Genomic DNA, 20,245 nt, shown 5'->3' on the forward strand with positions numbered 1-20,245 from the left:
CATGCATCCGGTTATCACCATTTCTACACCTGTAGCACTCACAACTTCAGCTGGTTTTCTTTTTTGCCTGTGACAAGGTTCGTTGACGGCAAAGACTAGAGGTTAAAAGTCTTGCCTGAGCTGTAATGACTGAGTCTGCCTTAGCAAAGAGTTTTGTGGTAAGACCAGCAGATGGAAAGATCACGGGTGAAGGGTGTGCTCAGAAGGAATTGCCTGTGGCCTAGGAACAGTTAGGAAAATGTGAGGAAAAGGGATGCTCAAAGGGAGAACAGGGTTACCCAGTTCCCCATCTCTCCTGGGTGGGAAACCTGCTAGAGCTGGGAGGCTGCTGCAAGGCAGCACAGCTGCAGAGGGCTTTGGAAGATGGGAAGCAGGTGCCAGGGAAGAGTTTTGGGTAAGGGTGAGAAGTCTGCAGATGGATGTAATAGGATGCATGGAGAAGTAGGAGGTAACAAGAGTAGGAGTCAAAACAGTGGAAGCAGTAGAGAAGGTGTAAAATTAGGGACAGGTGAGGTGAAGGGACATGAAGCTTGGCAATTGTGAATCTTCCAAGTGGAAAACCTTGACAGAGTTTCACTCCTGTGTTCCCGGGTTTTGTTAGCCTCTGGACACTGATAGTTGATTTGGTCGTGAATCGGTAACCATCTACTGTGTGTTATGTTTGGTGAGAAAAGGTGCTGAGCAGAGACACAGCCTTTTTAAGGGAAGCCAGTTCTTTCCTTTACTTTGTGGTATGTAGGAGTTACAGCATATTGACAGTCAGTGTAACCCTCTGCAGGATTTATGGGAAAGGACAGTTTTAAGGAAGAGTTTGAGGGTAGCTGGTAAAGTTACCACAAAGTACAGGACATCAGAGGAGGAAGAACAGAGGTGTGCATTTTAAAATCTTGCAAGTGGATGGTGAAGGCAGACCTTGGGAGGGCTGAGCGATAGTGGGAGCTGAAATCTCTATAATAAGAGAGATGGGGCAGTCCCTGTTGTCTTGGGAAACAAAGATGAGCAGTTTCAGGCTGTCATTGCAGAAAAGGAGGCGCTGGCAGATGGAAGCACCATTGGTGTTATGTTGTTGGTGTAATGAGCTGGAAAATTGCACTTTGCTGTGGTGGTCTAGTGGAGGTTAGCAGGGTGAGACTGTGCCCCTTGAGACCAGAGGAAAGCATGTTGCAGCAATCAAAATGCAAGCTGACAGGGGAATGGGTGAGAGTTTTTGAGCCGTTTTGGAAGCTTGTAAAAACCTCATGGAGTCATTGAAGTGTGAAGACCTAGAGGGTGATCTACAATGAAGGTGATACACAGGTTATGAGTAAAGATTAAGGAAGCAGGTACAAAGTATGTGTTCTGGCAGGTGCAGTAGCATCCTGGACAGATTAACCCCATCCTTTTCAGAACTGCATTTGCTGAAAGTGGTGTAGTTTTGCTGTTCTGTTGTTTCCTAGGCATAATGCTGGATACTGCCCATTCTATGGCAGTATTTGTTTCAGTTGGTAGCTCTTAGAAATCAGATTAAATTGCATGGAGGGCTCATGTGGCTGTTGACAAAGCAAGATAATAGCCTTATATGTATTATTGCAGCTAACATGGAAAATCAGATTTTGGACTAATGTTTTTTCATCCAACTATCTCCTATCATTATTTTTAAAACTCTGTGTTGGAAGACTTTTAACATAGATCCATGATATTTGTGGTTGTGTCTTCTTTATGAATGGTGAAAGAAGTAAGTTTTCTCAACTAGGGAATTAACTGGGTGATAGAAGACCTGATGTCTTGTTCGTTCACCTGTTAACAATGATAAAGATATGTATTCTAGCAGATGCAGTAAGAAAAGTTTGAAGTATTTATAGGAAGAAAGAGTTGTGATCATAACAGGAATAATTTTAAGTAAGAAAACCCAGGCGGATATATTAATACACATTATTTTACAGATAAATTCCTGTGATCAGAATCTGAACCGATGCTGTGAAATAATAGAGTTAAACTCTGAGATTCAAGGGCAGCTCTTCACAATCCTCAATGAAACATCTCGAGAAGGTAAATTATTTCACATGTGTCATCTTTTAAAGCTCTGTCTCTTTCTGTAAGTGTTCTCACAGTTTCTCAATGAATGTATTTTTTTAGGTGGGCATTATGCAGGTGTGGAAACAATAAAAACTCGTCTCCTACCATGGCTAGCGACTTGTTTTTCCCGTGCTACTTCAGGAAGGCTCTCTGAAACCAACCTCTCTCTCACTCAGGTATGTAGAAAATTTATTTTAAGGGAATAGAACAGTGTGAATTTATACCCATAGGAGAGCTTTAATGACTTTCTGTTAATAATAGCTTCCCTCCCTGATTTGGTTAATTAAATATATACTTAGTTGCTTATGGAGACTCCTATGCTGTTTCTCTGTCTCATTTTACGTTTTCTTTGAAAGGGAAATCAAAGAGGTGATTAAAGTGTCTTTTGGCCTTCTAGGGATTACACTGTTTCACAATGAGTGACAATATGGAGGAATTTGGTTTGTAACAGAAGCTATGTTTTTGTACTTTCCTTTTCTAGGTAAAGAATTATGCCACCTTTACATTTGCAAAGACATCATAGAAGTATTTATGCCATATCTCTATTAGTAAAAACCTAACACTGAAAATACATGTGTAAATTGAAGGTGTGTATGAACTCCATGCATTTATCTGTGAACTCTTTCTATTTTTTTTTGAAGAAAGAAAAATCTTTGTTTAGTATCTAAGCATTATAATGTCTCCAGAAGAGAAAAAACCCCAAAGTGCTCATGTCTATCACGATACCACCACATGCCTGACTCGATATTTGGAGTTAGTATGTATTTGATATTTACTGAAGGGGTTATAGTAGTTCTTAGCAGAAAAGACAGATCTGCTGTGGCTTTGTGCTTCAAAAGAAAATAAGAGTGTTGGTTGATGCAGACTAGGGGAAAATACTGAAGATCTTGAGAGATTTGACAGTGATGTATCTATTTTCTATGACTTATCATTTTTACATCTCTTCTCTCAAAATATTTCATAGTTTAAATAAATACAAATGAAAAGTGATATTCCCTTAAGAGTCAGATTCTAATGCATTACAGGAGTAGGGTTCTGCCAAAAAAGTCTTATTATAATAATAAATGACACTACAATTGGTATACCAGTTATGGATTTGTCATTGCATGTGACATTCAAAATTTAAAGAAAAGCCTGCTCCACAGTTATTTATTTGATTCCAGTAGCATCGGGCAAATCTATAGGTTGTTAAAGATGGAGCTGCATGTGTAGCACTGTGCTTTCTGGAACAACAGTAGTTGCCTCCTCTGTTCCAATAACTTTTTCTGTTTTGTGTACATGAATTCCCAAAAACTTTACCTCAGTTGGTGATATAGTCAGTCAGAAGATGACTGGAAAAAACATCATACAACACATTTGCAAGAATGCTTTGTTCAGATGATGTGTATACAGGTATTAAATCTGCATATGTAGACCTTCCATATTCTCTATCATGAGGTGTAAATGAAGTGAAGATTTTTCCTAATAATTGTCTGGTTTTTATGCCTGGAAGGTATTGCTTGCTTATCTCTCTAGAAATTATGCTTTTGTTTTCAGTTACTTTAGAAATGGTCTTTACTGAACTCTTTAGAAATACATCTGCTAATAACACTATACTATATTGCTGAAGGATTCTATAAGGTAGAACATTGAAGGAGCGTGATTTTGTTTCATTGTAGGATTCAACTGAGGAAGAGAGGCAGCTGAAAGAGCTGGCCAGCAATCAGACTTTTCAACTTCAAGAGCTGCAGGAAGAACTGACTTCAACTCGTCTACAGCTTGACCATGTGGAACAAGAGTAGGGGAATTAATTGTGGTTTTTTTGTTTTGATTTTCAACAAGCCATGTTTTCCTCCTGACATCTGGACACTGATGGAGATTTGTAAAATGTTTCATATATGGCTAAAAATCAGAGCTTCAAAATACATCTAGGCTCTGGATTGTCCATGTGTGTCCAAAGTGGGGTGGGTATAAATGATAGTAATACACGCATTCATAAATTGACTTGGTAGATTTTGCTTCTGGCAGAGGAGTTGGAAAAAATACTAGCATTGTAGATTAAAGGGTTTTGCATAGTGTGTGACCATTCCAGTGGAATTATAGTCAGTGAACTGTTGCATGCTGAGCAAACCTTGATAAAAATCAATTGAGTAGCTATAGTGCAACACTTATTGAAGGATCTACAACATGTCATAATTAGTTATGGTATGTAATCAGTATGTGAACATCAAAGATGATCAAAACCCACTGTGATAATATGGAGAGACAAAGATTTTCAAATAAGTGACTAGGACTGAACATTTTTTGTCCAGTTGCATAAAACACGTTCTGTGGAGTCCTGTAGTCTCAGAATGATTGTTTTGGAAATGGATTTGTGCAGTTAGTGCCAGATCCAGGGCCATTTCAGAGGTAGCTCCAAGTGACAGACAGTTTTTCATGCATCCTGTTAGCATGAGAACAATGGATGTTCAGTCCTTGCATGCGTACAAGAAGTGATATAATTTAATGATCTTACTAAGTGACTCTAAGAATATCAAGTTCTCAGAACTGCAAACTGTATTAGCTAGATTAAAGAGGTTAAATAGAATATTGGATCTTGTATCCTAATCTTGCAGATATCTCCTGCTTTCATAGGACTGTAGAGTTACAGAATAGTTTGGGTTGGGAGGAACCAGCAAAGGTAATCTAGTTCCAACCGCCCTTCCTAGACCAGGTTGCTCAAAACCCTGTCCAGCCTGGCCTTGAACGCTTCCAGGGAGGGAACAGCCCTAACTTCTCTGAGCAACCTGTTCCAGTGTCTCACCAACCTCACAGTAAAGAACTTCTTCCTTATACTCCAATCTAAATCTCTCTTTCAGTTTAAAACCATTATACCTCATCCTATCACTAGGGGAGGTCTAAGGAGTAAAGTGTCTCTCCATCTTTCTTATCAGTAAGCTGCAGTAAGGTCTCCCTGAAGCCTTCTCTTCTGCATGCTAAACAATCCCAACTATCTCAGCCTTTCTTTGCAGGTGTTCCAATCCTCTGATCATTTTTGTGGTCCTCTTCTGGATCTGCTTTAACAGGTCCATGTCTGTCTTGTACTGGGGACCCTAGAGCTGGATATAGTACTCCAGTTGGAGCCTTATGAAAGGGGAATAGAGGGGGAGAATCACCTCCCTTGACCTGCTGGCCATGCTTATTTTTATGCAGCCCAGGATATGATTCGCTTGTTGGGCTGCAATGCACATTGCCAGCTTATTTCTAGTTTTTCATTTACCACTATCTGCAAGCCCTTCTCCACAGGACTTAATAATTTTTTCCCCCCTCTGGTCTGTACTGATACTACTGATTACCTCAGTCCAGGTGTGTCAGGTTGCACTTGGCCTTGTTGAACTTAGTGACATTCACGTGGGCCCACTCAAACCTGTTGAGGTTCCCTTGGATGGCATCTGTTCCCTCAAGAATATCAAATGCACCACTCACTTTCGTGTCATCCACAAATTTGCTAAGGGTGCACTCAATCCTGCTGTCAGTGTCATTAATAAAGAGTTGAACAGTACCAGCACAGATCCTGAGGGACACCATTTGTCACTGATATCCATTTGGACATTGAGCTGTTGACTGCAACTCTTGGGGTGCAGCCATTCAGCCAATTTCTTATCCATTAATTAGGCTGTCCATCAAATCTGTATCTCTCCAGTTTGAGACAAGGATGTTGGGTAGGACACTGTCAAGAAGGCAAGGGAGGTGACATCAGTTGTTCTTCCTTTATTCACCCACACATACTAGTATCTATTATGTCTCATCTTAGATAAATGAAGGCATTTTAATTTTTCACTGTAGAAAAGTCTCAGTCAACTCTGAGTTAAAGATCAACACATCCCACTGAAAAGAAGATAAGAGGACAAAACCATCTTGTAATCTTGCAGTACACATTAAATATCAAAAGTGACATGATGGGTCAGAGAAGGACCCCACAATGTTTGGAAGAAGAGAGAGGGTTTTTTGGCATTTCAGCTGGTTTGCTGGAATTATGTAATCTTACAAAATAATTCCAGCCTGGAAGGTTTAATAACCAAAGGAGTTGTTTTCTGTTGATATTTCCAAGTATAGAGGAGAGTTATAGGAGATTGGTGATCTTATTAACATATATACCTGAAGGGAGGGTGTAGAGCAGACAAGAGCCAGGCTGTTTGTAGTGGTGCCCAGTGACAGAAGTAGACAATGGCATAAACTGAAACACAGGAGGTTCCCTCTGCACATCAGGAAACCCTTTTTTACTGTGAGTGTGACTGAGCGCTGGTACAGGTTGCCCGAGGAGGTTGTGAAGTCTCCATCAGAGGGATATTCAAAAGCCCTCTGGACAGGGTTGTGGGCAACTGGGTTTAGGTGGCCCTGCTTGAGCAGGGGGGTTGGACTGGATGACTTCCAGAGGTGGCTTTCAACATCAACCCTTCTGTGGTTTGGGTGTATATATAAAGGTTGGCTTAGGGGTGAAGCATTTTGTCCTATGCTTCTGTGTGGCTAGAAAAATTATTCAGTGAGCTGGAGAAAAGTGTTGGATGGTCAAGGTGAGAAGCACAAGGGAAGTTGTTCATTAATACAGATTGGAGTGAGTGTGGCAGTTTTCATCAAGAAAGTCATGTTGGACAAGCTCCTGCATAATGGGAAATCATTGGTAAAGCTTTTGTACAGTTTGTGGGTTGCATTTCTCTGCAGTGAGGTCAGGGAGGTGTTGGCTGTGGTTTGCAAAGGTAGAAGTCTGGAAGGTGGAGGGTTGGGAAGAGGTAATTCAAACAGAGATGAAGTCATGCATGGAAATTTCAGAGCTGATCCTTTCAAGATGATGCAGAACAGATTAATGATTGTGTAGTTATTAGCAATCAGGGGACAGGTGCAGGAGGGATCTTGGACATTAATTCTTTTTCATCTATGGACAGTGAAGTCATTCTGATTGCTGTAAATTGTTGAAATCGGTAGAGAAACTGGAATTTAGTCTTAATGAAAAATAATGGGTTGTAGCAATATAATTCTGTTATTACATAGTCAGATATGACCTTTTATCATCTATTTGCATGCTGATAGTCTGCACAAAGCCCACTGTGTGATTGTTTTCAGATGTTAAACGGGTATGGATTTGGTCTGCTTAGCCAGTTTGTATTTAATTCTCTTGTAGAAACTCAGCCTTTACCATGAAGGTTATTAATTTTTCTTGCAGTCTGGCAAAAACCCAGCTGGCTCTTGAAGACACAAAGACCATGTCAACAACTACTCTTCTGGCAGCAGAAGTTGAAACTGTTCAGCTAAAAAGCAGAATAAGAAAAATTGAGTCTTGGGGTATTTGTGGTAGAAAGTCAGCATGCAGAGACAGTCTGTCATTTACCTGAGCACGTTATGTTTAGCCTATACTGTCCTATGCTATAGCAAAAAGTAGGTCTAGCTCCTTAGCATCCTGTAGCTTTGCTTCTTGGTGTTACAGAGAGAGAATTAGCATAAGTAGACTCACGTAAGAAAAAACATTATGGCTGCACTTCTTCACCCTAAAGAAAAAAGTATAGGAAAGATTACTTTGAAACTAGCAGCTTTATAGCATTTGAGTCTTGTAGATGGAGTTAAATAGGAGAGACCCATATTCTGAATATAGCCAGAAACCATTGTTTGCAATTTGCTATGATGCTCGTGGAAGTTACTTGTGTGTTAAGTAGAAGACACTTCAGTCTGTCTATCTTAAGATAAAGTTCTTTATACTTTTATTTTAGACTATTTTTGCCAAATCCTTTTGCCTGTATGCACAGAAGTAATGGCTATTGGTAATGTTGACATCTCTGATTTTAAAATGTTTTTTGAGGTCCTAAGTGTTTTGGTCACATCTGGAAAGTTAATCTGGATCAGTAAGGGTGCAGCTGGGACACCTACCTTTCCATTTCAATACAGGAGTCCTTAAAACTAGTTTCCTTTTGTGGCTTGACCTACAGGCAGTTGTAGAAGCAATAATAATTCTTCACTGTTATGAAATGTAGCCCATGTAGGGGGGTTTTGGGTTTCTTTTGGGTTTTTTTTTGTGTTCTATTATCAGAAAAGGACACAAACGTAGTTGATATTAATTTCAACAGCATGTGACTCTTGTGATAACTGACATTTCAATAACAGAACTATAGTAATACTGGTTAAATAAATGCTTGCAGTTTTTCAGTTAAATAACATTGCTCCTTTTAAAAATGGATAAAACTTGACTTTGCTGCTTACGCTGTAGGAAAGAATATAACTGCCCATGAATTTCTCTCCTTTTAGGGCAACTGAGAGGAGATGAGTTACTCCTGATAAAGATAAGCAAACAAAAAAATTCAGGCCGTTAGAGTCTCTACTTCCAATATCAAGTTGAATATCGTTTCTTCATCTCTGGATGTTTATCATTGCTTCTAGAATAATGTCAGATTTTATCCATAGACTTTCTTAGCAAGTGTTGATCACTTCTGAATTTTAGTTTTTTGGATGGCTCCCTGGGGTCTAGGCCCATATTCTATAAAATGGGCTCTTTTGATTTGTGGGGTGAAAAGTACCTTATAACTCCTTAATTCTTAGATATAACCTGACTGCTGTCTTCCCAATTAAAACTATTAGTAGGGAATAAAACATCTCACTGTTTCCATGTGTAGGTCTTAATGCAGACTGTACAGAAATTCATGTTGCTACTTGTACTATGGATAGAAAATAAAACATTCCTGTCTTCTACGAATCCTGGAATTCTGTAATCTCCATGTAGTTATAGTTCATGTTTGCTCTTAGTTTAGCTGGCACTCTATATGTCCATCTTCTGCCTGGGTGTTCAACTTCTGATTGAAGGTGCTATTTGTCATGTTCTGTGAATCATCTTTTCAAAATTTGAACCCTTTTAGTTGGGTGAAATCAAATTTACCGAGTCTTCACCTGCCTGTCAAAACCAGAATCCTTCTAAAAGTAGAGAAAGTGAGGTCAGGACTGATCTGTGACATTTAGGGCAAGTTTGGGTTTTTTGTTTGGTGGGGGTTTTCTTGGTTAGTATGGGTTTTGTTGTTTTTGTTTTGGTTTTTTTTGTGTGTGTGTGTTTTTGTTTGTTTTTGTTTTGTTTTGTTTTGGTTTTTTACATGAGAAACAGTTATGCCAGGAGTGTCCTTTTCATCTTTGTCTGTAAACTTGTTTTTAGAGACTTTTGTAATAGCTAATAATCTCATTCCTGTTGTCTATAGCCTATCTGTCTCGCATACTTAAATCAAACCATGTTTTGCAAGACAACTTGATCTCCTGAGCCGTTAGGGCAAATGTGGTCTAGACTCAATATAATTAAATTCTATAGTCATTATAAGCTTTTGTTGTATCAAGATATTAATTATAAAAGGATTTATATATTTGCTGCAGAATTATGAAGAAAAATGTCAGTTTTTAAAAAATGAGTAACAACATATAAAAGTAATTGGAAGTTCTTCAGGGAAGACAAAAAATAGTGTACTAAACTGTTATATGCAGACTGAACAAAATCCCATTAGTACTATTATAAATAGTAGAAGCTTACTACTAGGATGCTTAGACTTGTGCCAAGGTCTAATCAAACTTAACAAAGCCAGATGACTCCTTTAAAGTAAATGAGATCAAGAGGACTTTTATTTTCTGGTCTGCTGTACAGAGGACCTATTACATAAATTGGCAGGAAGAAATTTTGATAGACACATTTTGTAATTGATAACAATTACCTTCTATCAATTTTGTAATTGATAACAGTTACCTCAAGACCTTGTATTGTGGTTGCAGGAGTCTCTCAAAAATAGGTTAAAGAAATTATTGGCTAAAAATTACATAGGTAGAGTTGTGCTCACCTTGAATTTCAAGGGAATCTGACTGAATGAATCAGGCTTAGCCCAAGGACTGGGGGAACTGTGAGAGACTTAATTGTTAATGAATTGTTTGAAACTGGAGTGTAGCAGTAGGCTTCTTTATCCCAACAGCATTAAGGAGATACTTGACAGAAATTCTCAAGGCTGTTGTTGTTGTATTTTCTCTGGAAAAACTGGCTGAAAATGCCCATTTTATTTTTAAAGAGTTAGATGGTGGAGTTTAAAACACTAGTTATAGCCTTAAAATAAAAATGGGTTATAAAAACTGTTCTGATTTTTTTCTAAGAACTACATTTTGCCCTGTTTGCTCACATTATTTTTTGTAGCATCTACATCTCTAACCTTAACAGAAAGATGATAATGCTCTCTTCGTTTCAGACTAATATTTAGTAGTAGAGTGAATGAACAAGAGAACGGGAAACTGAATACTGCATAGATGTAATTAGCATGGAAAGGATTAGTGTTAAGGCTTACAGAAGTCAGCACTGGTAATTCATAAATCTGTCTGTCTTAAGGTTGTTTTTTTCCTTTTGGTATTTAGCTTTTCTTACAAAGAAAGAAACATACATTTTCAGTGGTGGCTTTTCTTATGTTTGTGACTTACCGTATGACTTGTGATGAACAATGACAGATGCAGGTATTCCTGCATTTCAGTCTGTTATGCTTTCCTGTTTGTTTTCCCCTCCCTCTCCTGATAAAGGCAGACCTATAATTAAACATCTGTATTTGTAATGATTATCTGCTGTCATGATGAGAAGATGAGACTTTTGTGGATCTCACATCAGTGACATAAAGACCATCAAAAATTGCTTTAAAACTTTCAAAAAATCTCCATTTGAATAGGGGTAAATAGCAAAAAGAAAATAATACAGAAGGGACATGATTACTTTTTATGTTATTAATACTGCATTTTCTGAAGCATTGCCTATCATGGCAATTTAAAGAAAGCCCAACTAGTGTGTTACATATTATATATAAGCTTCTCTTCCACTTTTTTTTTGGTTACATAATGATTCCCCCTCTCATTTCTATCTCTAGAACTTGTCTTCCCAAATCTACTTTCCTTTCCCAGTTATTCTTTACATTAGAATTCTTTGCTCTCTTCTACTACCACTATGCTAGAAGTCCTTGCTGGAGGAGCTGACTAAGGATGTCCATGGGATTGTAATATCTGCAGCTTTTCCTACCCAGGTCAGAAGGACAGTCTTTCCTCTTAGCAGATGCACCGGCCTTGTTATCTGTGGTCCTCTTAGTCAGCCTTGCTCCTTAGAAAGTCAGAACAGGAAGTTTGTCAACTGATAGGTGTTACAGCTTTCATTGGTTCAGTTCCTCACAAATGTCACCAGGATCAGAAAAGGAAGGACAGATTGAATGCCTCCAAAAAGAATACAAAACTGCTTTCTTTTTTTTCTTGCTTTTTTTTTTTTTTCCTTCCTGTTTGAAAGAGGAAAACAACAGTAATATCTGTGTTAGGAGGGAAAGCAGAGATGTTGGGATACTTTCTAACATTAAGAATAAAGGACAAAAGATAAAATTGCTTAGCTGTTTGTTTGCCAATGTTTAAGAAACACTGCCTCTCTTAGAAAGACCAGAAGAGGAATCATTAGCTCTTGATATTACTTGAATAACATCACTGGTGATATCCTTTGACTGACTAATATATTCCAGCAAAGAAAAGCAAAAAACCTGAGGACCTGATATAAGAAAGTACCTAGAATCTTAAACTGTAGGAAAGAAATGTGCTGGTTTAGTTCACATCTTAAATATGAGAAAGAAACCATTTCTTAGACCTCATCATCTGAGATAGTACCAGGAGACCAAATGCTAACCAATGATCTCTCCTGCAACATAAAGCATAGTGTATCCAGTCTCCTGCCACAATACACTTTCACACTTTGAAGTGTAATTGAGAGTATGCTTTTCTGAACTCTTGATTTCTCTGTATTTCAGCATAAGGAGCTTCTTCAATATTTCTCCTTTTCTTCTGTTCTTTTTGTTTGGTGATGAGGGTTAATTGATAGATAGTTTGCATCAGTAGAAGGACATCTTGTGACTGAATTTATTCTGTGTGGTTAAGTCTGAAGACTTCCCGTGCTCAAGAGGAGGACGCCCTGAGGAAGTTAGATCGTCTGAATGATTATGAGCAGCAGATTCAAATACTGCGGGATGAGATTTCTATCCTGGATGCCCAAAAGTCTGTTCTGCAGAGCAGGTAGAGGCATTATTCAGAGAAATCACTGAATTGGAGAATAGCAAGAATTGTCTCTCATTTGAAATTGAAGTATAAACAAAAGCTAATCTTTTGTACTCTGTTACGAAGGTTAAATGCTTTAACTGATTTATCCTAGTGCCCAGGCTGTTAAGTTTCAGGCTGTGTTAAGTTTCTGGCAAAACAATAGAGAGCAGCTTTACAAAATACATTGAGAACAACTGTACAGGTTAAAAAGAGATGGTTAGGTTTTTTGTTTATAAGTTCTCTTTGAATACTGTACCATTAGAGGGCAGAACTTATTACATTCAGTACCACTATAGTGGTTTTAAGTCAAACAAGTGAGAAAGAGGAACAAATCTCCAAAGTATTACTAGTTAGAAGTGTGTTTCCCCAGAACAAAGTGCTTGGCTGTACACAGAAGGAATTACTTTATATGTATTGTTCAGGCTTTAGCCAATAAAATGTATTGACACAAATGCCTTCATATTAGCCTAACCAGCTGCAGCTTTGTTTTTAATTTTTTTGGTGAAAAATGTCAGCTTACCCTGGTAATAATTAAAATGGCACAAAACTCAGTGCACTAGGCAAAAGCATCTGAGCATGGTGAATTGACCTCATGCTTCTTTACATGTCTGTCATAGGCTTGCACGGAGCTGCTCTCCTTTCCCAAGGCACAGGGAGAACAAGTCATCACCCCCGAGGAGCTGCTCACCTGGCCGAGCCAGGCGTACAAATGCTTCACGTCGCGCCTGCTTGATAGCTCGTTTTGGTGACATTTATGCTCAGGAACGCTTGGATGCAGAGACCCTTTTGAGGACGTATGTCAGTGACATGGAAATGGTACAGAGGATAATATACATTGCAGCTGTGGTAAGTAAACAATAACATTTCTTGTTTGGCAGGCCAGAAATGTTTTATAAAATATTATGGCTGGATTGGATTAAATTGTGTGTAAATTAGCATTTATGTGAAGTACAGAGAAGCTTCTCTTCTTTTATTCCCCCCTTTGATTTTTTTTTTCCTTTCTTTACCTCATACTTTTACACTGAACTCTCAATATAGTGTCCTTTTCTGACTCTTCTGTCCCAACATTAGAACAAGGTCAGTGATCAATGGTACAGGTGCTAAAAGGGATGCATAAGAAGACTGTATGGATCTGAAAGGTCGATGATTCCTGCGCTAAAACTGTCTCATTTAGATGAATTCTTCTGGGAATACTACATTTTAGAAAGCTAAAGAAGTCTTTCCATATCATGCTTCCCTCTTGCTTGTAGCTATGTGCCTTTCTAGTTTTATTTGGTCCCATGAAATTACTTAGATGCCTCATGTTTACCTAGACACCTCGCATTTACTATGAGCTCTGAAGAAATTTGTTTTAATTTTTCTGTAGTCAATCTTCTTTTCTATAAAATTGTAGTGCATACCCATGTCAGAGAGGTAGTGTGTGTCTCAATGTGTGTAATCCCAAGCACATTTAATTTACTGAAGTTTTTTCCCCCCCTCACTGTCATTCAGTTTACGCTCTCCAATTCAACCTTTCTACCTCATAGACAAGAGGTGCTCCTGTCTGACAAATTAGGCTGTGGTGAATTCTCCTCTTGATAGCCTTGAATGTGATTCCATTGATAGTGGGTATGTGATGGCATACTACATAAAAATAGGTTATGTGTGAAGCTTTTTCAGTCCCATCTTCTGCAAATAAATGGCACTTGATTTAATCAGAAAAGTCCTCCCAAATGAGTACTGGTTTTAACTTTCACTTTTACAGCAGTGTTTTATATTCCTCCTTACAATGATGATACATCCTCTCAGATAATTGATAAAAAATTAATCTCAGTCTCCTGGATTTAACTAGATGTTCTTTATGTTTGCAGGAGTCTTTTCATGCAGCAAAGATGGCCTACAGGCAGCTCAAAATACGTGTAAGAGATACTCTGTCTCTAGGTCACTCGGGGCCCGAGTCACTTGAAGACACTGTCCTGGATTATATAGTTCGTCATGAGGATCTGTATGATGTTCAAGCCAGTGTCAATGTAAGTCAAGGGCGGTGGGGAAGGGATGTGCTGACCTATTTCAGTAGCTAATAAATTCAGAGTGTGTAAACTTTCTTCTTCTTCAGGTTATAGTGCATTTCTAGTTTATTGCATTAATTTTATGTCTTATAGCTATGTCTTTATTTTCCAAAATAATATTGTGGTATGACCCGGTAATTACTTGTTTTATTTGCCTGTAACTAGAACGTCTCTGCCACAATAATATTTTTTGAAAGATACAGTGTAACTGTCTTAAATAAATGCAAGCTAAATTTCATACTTTTCTTAAATTCTGTGATCTACTGAAAAACTGCATCTCCCTCCTAAGGTTGATGTCAATGATGTAGCTCATACTTTATTTCTAAAACAGCACCACATTCTTTGTGAAGCTAATATTTTCTGGAATAACCTAAGACAACATTGCTGGGAGCTTCTTATACTGATTTTTAAATGTAGAAATCTGAGAGATATGTTTAGGACGGATTTCCGTACTTGTCCATGAATAAAAGTATTAGCTCAAAATACTCAACTGTGTTTATTTTCAGGAAGTAATTCGCTCCATGAACATCAACCCAAAGATTTCATTTCCACCAGAAATTGATTTCATTGTAATCAGCACTTTGATTCGAGAGTTGTGCCGTATGGCTTTTTCAATGCAGACACTCACTCCTCCTCTCGATATTGCCTTTGGTACTGATAGAGAACTTTTCAGTGAGACCAAGTAAGAACTCTTTATTTTCAGTTGGATTCTTACTATTTAAAAAAAAAAATCCATCAGGTTGTATAGTCTACTACTTTCCTGTTTTAACATAAAGTTTCAGATTTAAGCTAAACATTAATTTGGGGCAAAGATTCCTTCTCGGTAGTGAATTTCGTATGTCTTTAAGCTTTATGATGGTGTATAAATGCCAGGAGGTAGACCAGTGTTAACAGGTTTTTTTTTTTAATGAACAGCAGAGCAATTTTCTAGATAAACTTCAGTCTTTAGAGCATAATTAATTTAACCTTTAAGAGGAAAATGATCACCAGTTTTCCTTTCCCTGTTTAGTCTGCCTCCAGTGGTTATAAAATGTGTGCATCTTTTTTCCTTCTTTCTGGCCCATTTTGTAAAAATCACATTTACTGAGATCTGAGTGTCTGATATGAGGATCATCAACATTTGTGTTATGACCTCCTGATTGTGGCTCCTGTACAACATATGGATCATAATACACTCTCTTCTGGTTTAGAGCTGAGAAAAAATAAAAATGCCTTTAAAAATGGTAACTTTGTTTAAACAATGCACACCATAATACAGTTTTTCTTTTTTCCATAGGGTCAGGGCTGGCTGCTTTGTTAGCTGGCAGAGAACAGTAGGGTACTTCCATGCTTTCAAGAAAAACTAATGGGATTGCCAACTCAAAAAAAAAAAAAAAAAAAAAAAATCTCAAAAGCAAGAAAAGCCACAACAATAAGGAGGCTTCTAATAATAATTTAAAATAGGATGGAACCCAGATGGGGAAGAACTTGAGAAGCCAAGGAGAGAAATAGAAGAGTGCAGGGGAGTGCAAAGTCATACATGACTACTTAATGATCCTGTCCAAATATTGGGCAGTTAGCTATTTGATACCCAAAGCAACTGGCTGAATTAAGAAGACAACAATGCTATGGTATAGTCTTGGGATGATTTCTCCACCTACTTGATGTGTGTGGCCTTCAAAAAAAAAAACCATCTGTAATGTGTTTATATGCACTTTTGCGAGAGACATATATACACACATCTATCCATCTGTATAGATGTGGCATATATATGTTTGTATCTATAGCATGTATGTGTAGTACACAGAGATTGAGCAAAATTTGTAGAAATTAAAATAGCTCTGTTAGTTGTGTGTCATACCATTCTATAAAAGGGCTGACCAAGCCTCATTGTGCCATATACCTTCCTTCATGGGAAATCTCATGCCTCTGTTTACAGCTTTATTTTATATAAATTGCTATTGTATATACCTTACTAATGTATAGATACATTGCTATTTTGTATTTGTTTTGAGTTTGAATCCATAAGCCAGACATGTATTTTTCAGCCAATATTGCAGACTTAGGGAGGTAATACATATTTGGTATGTTAATACAGGCCTTCAAAATATTTTTTCTTAGCCAAAAAGACACTGTTTCATTATCAATATCTGAGGATCTTGCTAACACAATTGCCTCTTATGTCTCTTAAGATACTAGGATGTAACTTTAGGTTTGAGATAAGGGGTATTACAAAAATACTGTATAGGGGTCTTGTTTTAATAAGATATTCCAGGATGATGGAATGAATATGTCTGCCAAAATGCTGCTCAGGAATCTCAGGAATTGAATCTGCCAGTGGACCCAAGGACCCTGGCTTGTGTGGGGCTTATGCAAGAACATGATCTAGCGGCCTTCTGAAGTGCGAGATGGTTTTATTGGAGTGTCTCTTGTTATAAGTAGACTGTATTCTGTCTATATTCTGCTAAGTCAGTCTTACAAATGCATTTCTTTTACAGGTTCACTTAAAGAATACTTATTTTTGTGATGCGGAAGTATTGTCAAGAAAGATGTTTGAGTTGTAACTAGTATTCTGCTTTTTATCAACATTGACTTGAAGCATCATATTTATCTTTTGGCATTTATATGCAGACATTTCTTGTACTCTGTTTCAACAGGTACCATCGTAGTTTTGACTCTGATTTCACAGCTGTCTTGGTGGCCTATCATGTATGGCCTGCTCTGATGGAAAATGATAATGTAATTGTGAAGGGAGAGGCAGTCACAAAAAGAGGAACTCTGGTATGTACTTTAAGAAACATGTTAAGGGAAGTCATTGGATTTAAACACTGTTTAAAAAGATAAACTCTTGATTGTTCCCTATATGGCTGGAATTGTGTTTATCAAGTATCAGTTAGGTTGTAGTGCCTTATCCTGTTTTTAGGATGGAATAGTTCCATTTGCCTTAATGTTTGCATTATGCAGATGTATGATTGTTGGCAGAGCCTGTTCTAAGGAGAAAGTTTACTGTTTACTATCTGTCCTCAAGCCTTGTCTCCAGCATGGCAAGTCTGCCTTTTATTAAATACGCTCTCTCGAAAGAGGTTTGTCAAACTCTTCTCTTGTAGTGGTCTCGCAGAAGTAGAACTAGAAGCAGAAGCCCCAGCCGTAGCACCAGTCCACTTCTATCTCATCATGTAAGTCCCAGCTGAATGCTTGTAGTATAAACAGCATCAAGTATTTTAAACTCGGAATGCAGGCACCTTTTAAAACTGCTGATGTACCACATGTACATTTTAACATTGGGAATAAATGCCTTTGGGTCTGGAATGAGGTGAAGCTGAACTGACACATAGTTATTGCCTTGTATGTAATTATCAGTGGAAATACTGTATGAGTAGACCATAGTTAAATACACAGAAATATCAATTGTGCATCTGGGAATGCCTTCCCTCTATTTCTCATTGCTTCACTACCCTCTGAATAGCTATTTGCATCATCTTGGAAGTGTTTTAGTCATCTTGCAGTACATATATAGACATAGTCCCTGCCTCCTTGAATTGGCAATCTGGATTTACCCTCTAATGCCTCAAATGAGCAGAAAATCAGTGTAGGGTGGGCAGGAGGGGAAGAACTGAGGTGGTACTAATAAGGTATATAAAACCTTCACAGAGTTCTGCATGTGGTATAGTTACACAATTGTATTAATTTTTTTTTGTAAAAATCTTGTCTAATTTCTATTTCTAATTGTTAGCCTATCTTATTAAACTGATATGGGTGGACTCAACTTTAAATGTGAATACTGGAAATGTGAGAGGCTTTGGGTAAGGCTCACTTTTATGTGTGTGCAGGGTGTGAAAGAAAAACTGGAAAGTTTTGAATTTGACTTTGTAGCAGTGGAGCTGCACTGAGAGACATGCACAAATTTTCTGAATGTTGGTGGGTCCCCAGGTGCCTGCCTTGGGTACAGTTCTTTAGCACACCTGAGTGTCCTTTTCTGTTTGTCTTGCAGTTGTCTCGAAGCCGCAGCCTCTCACCACTCAGGCGCATAAGACCAAGTAAGTGGGCATATTAGTTCATAATGATTTCATGGTTTTCACATTATGCCCTTAAATGACTGAGCAAAGAGTCAAAATAACACGGTGAAGGTTTTTGACTCTCAAATACTTATCCAACTCTTATTTTGAAAATGGGTAGCCCCTTTCTTTTCTGTGTGTGGAAAAAGGCTGAAATTTCTGACTCAGAGACGAGCCTGTTTTTCACTCTACTCAGACCACTGTCATGAGTTCTCTCTGCTGGTTGCCTTTATTGTGACCATTTCTGTAGTAAGTAAAACTTGTTCTCTGCTCTACACAAGAGATAGTTAGCTACATGCCTGCTGCCTCCATGCCTTTCAAAATCCAAAGAGACAGCTAAGCAGTGACAGTGAAGTGAGGGATTTCAAACAGTATGAATGTGTGCCCATCTTGAAGCCAAGCCAATTTTAAAAAAAATAGTTGTACTGAAATGTGTCTCTTTATTCAATAGGGCATTAACTGAACATGTTCCTGTTGTGATTCAGTACATCCGGATCCAATGACTTCACTGGTGCCTTTTCAAGAATACCTCAAATCTTGCAATAATGTGAATGGCAACTGTCACTCCAAATGGCGTTTATGTTCAGTGTGGCTTTTAGAATTATAGAAAGCTTATTTATAATTTTAGAAACTAATTTAACCCTTCTGATTTAGAAAAAAAAAGTGGATACAATACAGGATCATACTCATTTGGCAAAATTTGCAGAGCACTGAGGAATTCATGCTGTAATCCTGCAGGTGGAGATGGAATGATTGCATGTAGAATTTTTTCCACAGATACCAAACGATACAGTTTATCTTGATAGGATGTTTCATATAACCTAAATGGCAAATATTGCAGAATGTTGAGGTTAGCTGTTACTTAAAAACAATTTCATTAATTGGTGCTTATTTACAATTCTAGAAAATGTCAATAATCTTAGGATGTGCCAGTCTCACACAGCATCATTTTAAATATGACCTTGTGGTAAACTGAATTTTCTAACTACAATGCTGAAGTTGCACAGAACAGTCATAAACTACCAATACTCCAGCAACCTCCAGGACTTCATTGACATTTATCTGTGAAAGCATGGGTATGTGCTTTAGCAAGACAGTAATAGTCCTTGTTAAATACAGTTACTTAGAAATGAATATAATGAAAATTTGTAGTTTGGAACTTAGAGTATTTTGAAAGCGTACCACTGACTATTTGTAGGCTTGAAATATTTACTTCAGGTGGCCTATTTGGTATCACTTTTAGTGGGCCTTCATACTAGACTGGTAGATTAGTAATTCTTGTGAATACAGTGAAAAAAACCTGTCCAGTTATCTCCTACAGTGGGCGTTATTACATTTTAAGTGTAAAAATTAGAGACCTGAAGAGATTTTATTCTGGAACTTATAGTTTGTTCGCCTTGTAGATATTTATTTAATATCAGCATTTCTGTCTTTGAGAGGACTGATGATGTCTTTCTCTCAGAACCTCATCTGTAAGGCCAGCCTTAAATAGAAGCCACACAAGTGACAGCTTGGGGCCTTGTGCTTTTACATAGATACATAGAATCACCAACTCCACTGTCTCATTACAGTCAATGCCTGATGCTTCAAAGTTATGTGGAGTTTTCCCCAAACTCATCTCCACAATTTTGGAATGTAAACAATGAGAAGGAGGAAAAATTCCTTTTTGTCTCCTCTTTTAATCAGCCTATGTCCTGAAACATGATATTTCATTAGTACTACTGTAATAACATGAACACAAATAATTTCATTAGTTCTGAAATGATGTCGTCCTTAAAATTAAGGTACCGGACCAGATTTTATGATCCCTTTCCAAGGATCTTATGCAGATTGACAAATCCATGCTCTTTCTCTCTACCTGTATGGCTTAAGACTTTGTCACAAGACTCTTTGGCAGAGGATCAATTTCAGGCAGACTTTAGCATTGGTCCCCATAAGCTGTGGAGCAGCTGTCACTCTAGTTCTACACATGTATTTTCACTGGAATTGGGCCTATTAGTAACTGATGAGAACAAAATTGAGGTCCTGTACATAAAGAGTTAT

The 20,245-nt window shown here is 37.9% G+C and overlaps 1 protein-coding gene across 1 annotated transcript; it reads left to right on the forward strand.

The window, feature by feature from the left end:
• Positions 1–1,785: 1,785 nt before the first annotated feature.
• On the forward strand, positions 1,786–19,742 carry SPATA18 (spermatogenesis associated 18). The gene is made up of 12 exons (XM_026846977.1): positions 1,786–1,815; positions 1,923–2,028; positions 2,116–2,231; positions 3,714–3,832; positions 11,962–12,096; positions 12,738–12,966; positions 13,971–14,129; positions 14,675–14,850; positions 16,805–16,928; positions 17,255–17,323; positions 18,139–18,184; positions 18,654–19,742. The coding sequence occupies exons 1-12, from the start codon at positions 1,786–1,788 to the stop codon at positions 18,659–18,661; spliced, it is 1,317 nt and encodes a 438-aa protein (XP_026702778.1). The 3' UTR covers positions 18,662–19,742.
• Positions 19,743–20,245: the final 503 nt, after the last annotated feature.

Source organism: Athene cunicularia, assembly GCF_003259725.1.
Source record: "Athene cunicularia isolate RWA chromosome 4 unlocalized genomic scaffold, athCun1 chr4_part1, whole genome shotgun sequence".
NCBI lineage: Eukaryota > Metazoa > Chordata > Aves > Strigiformes > Strigidae > Athene > Athene cunicularia.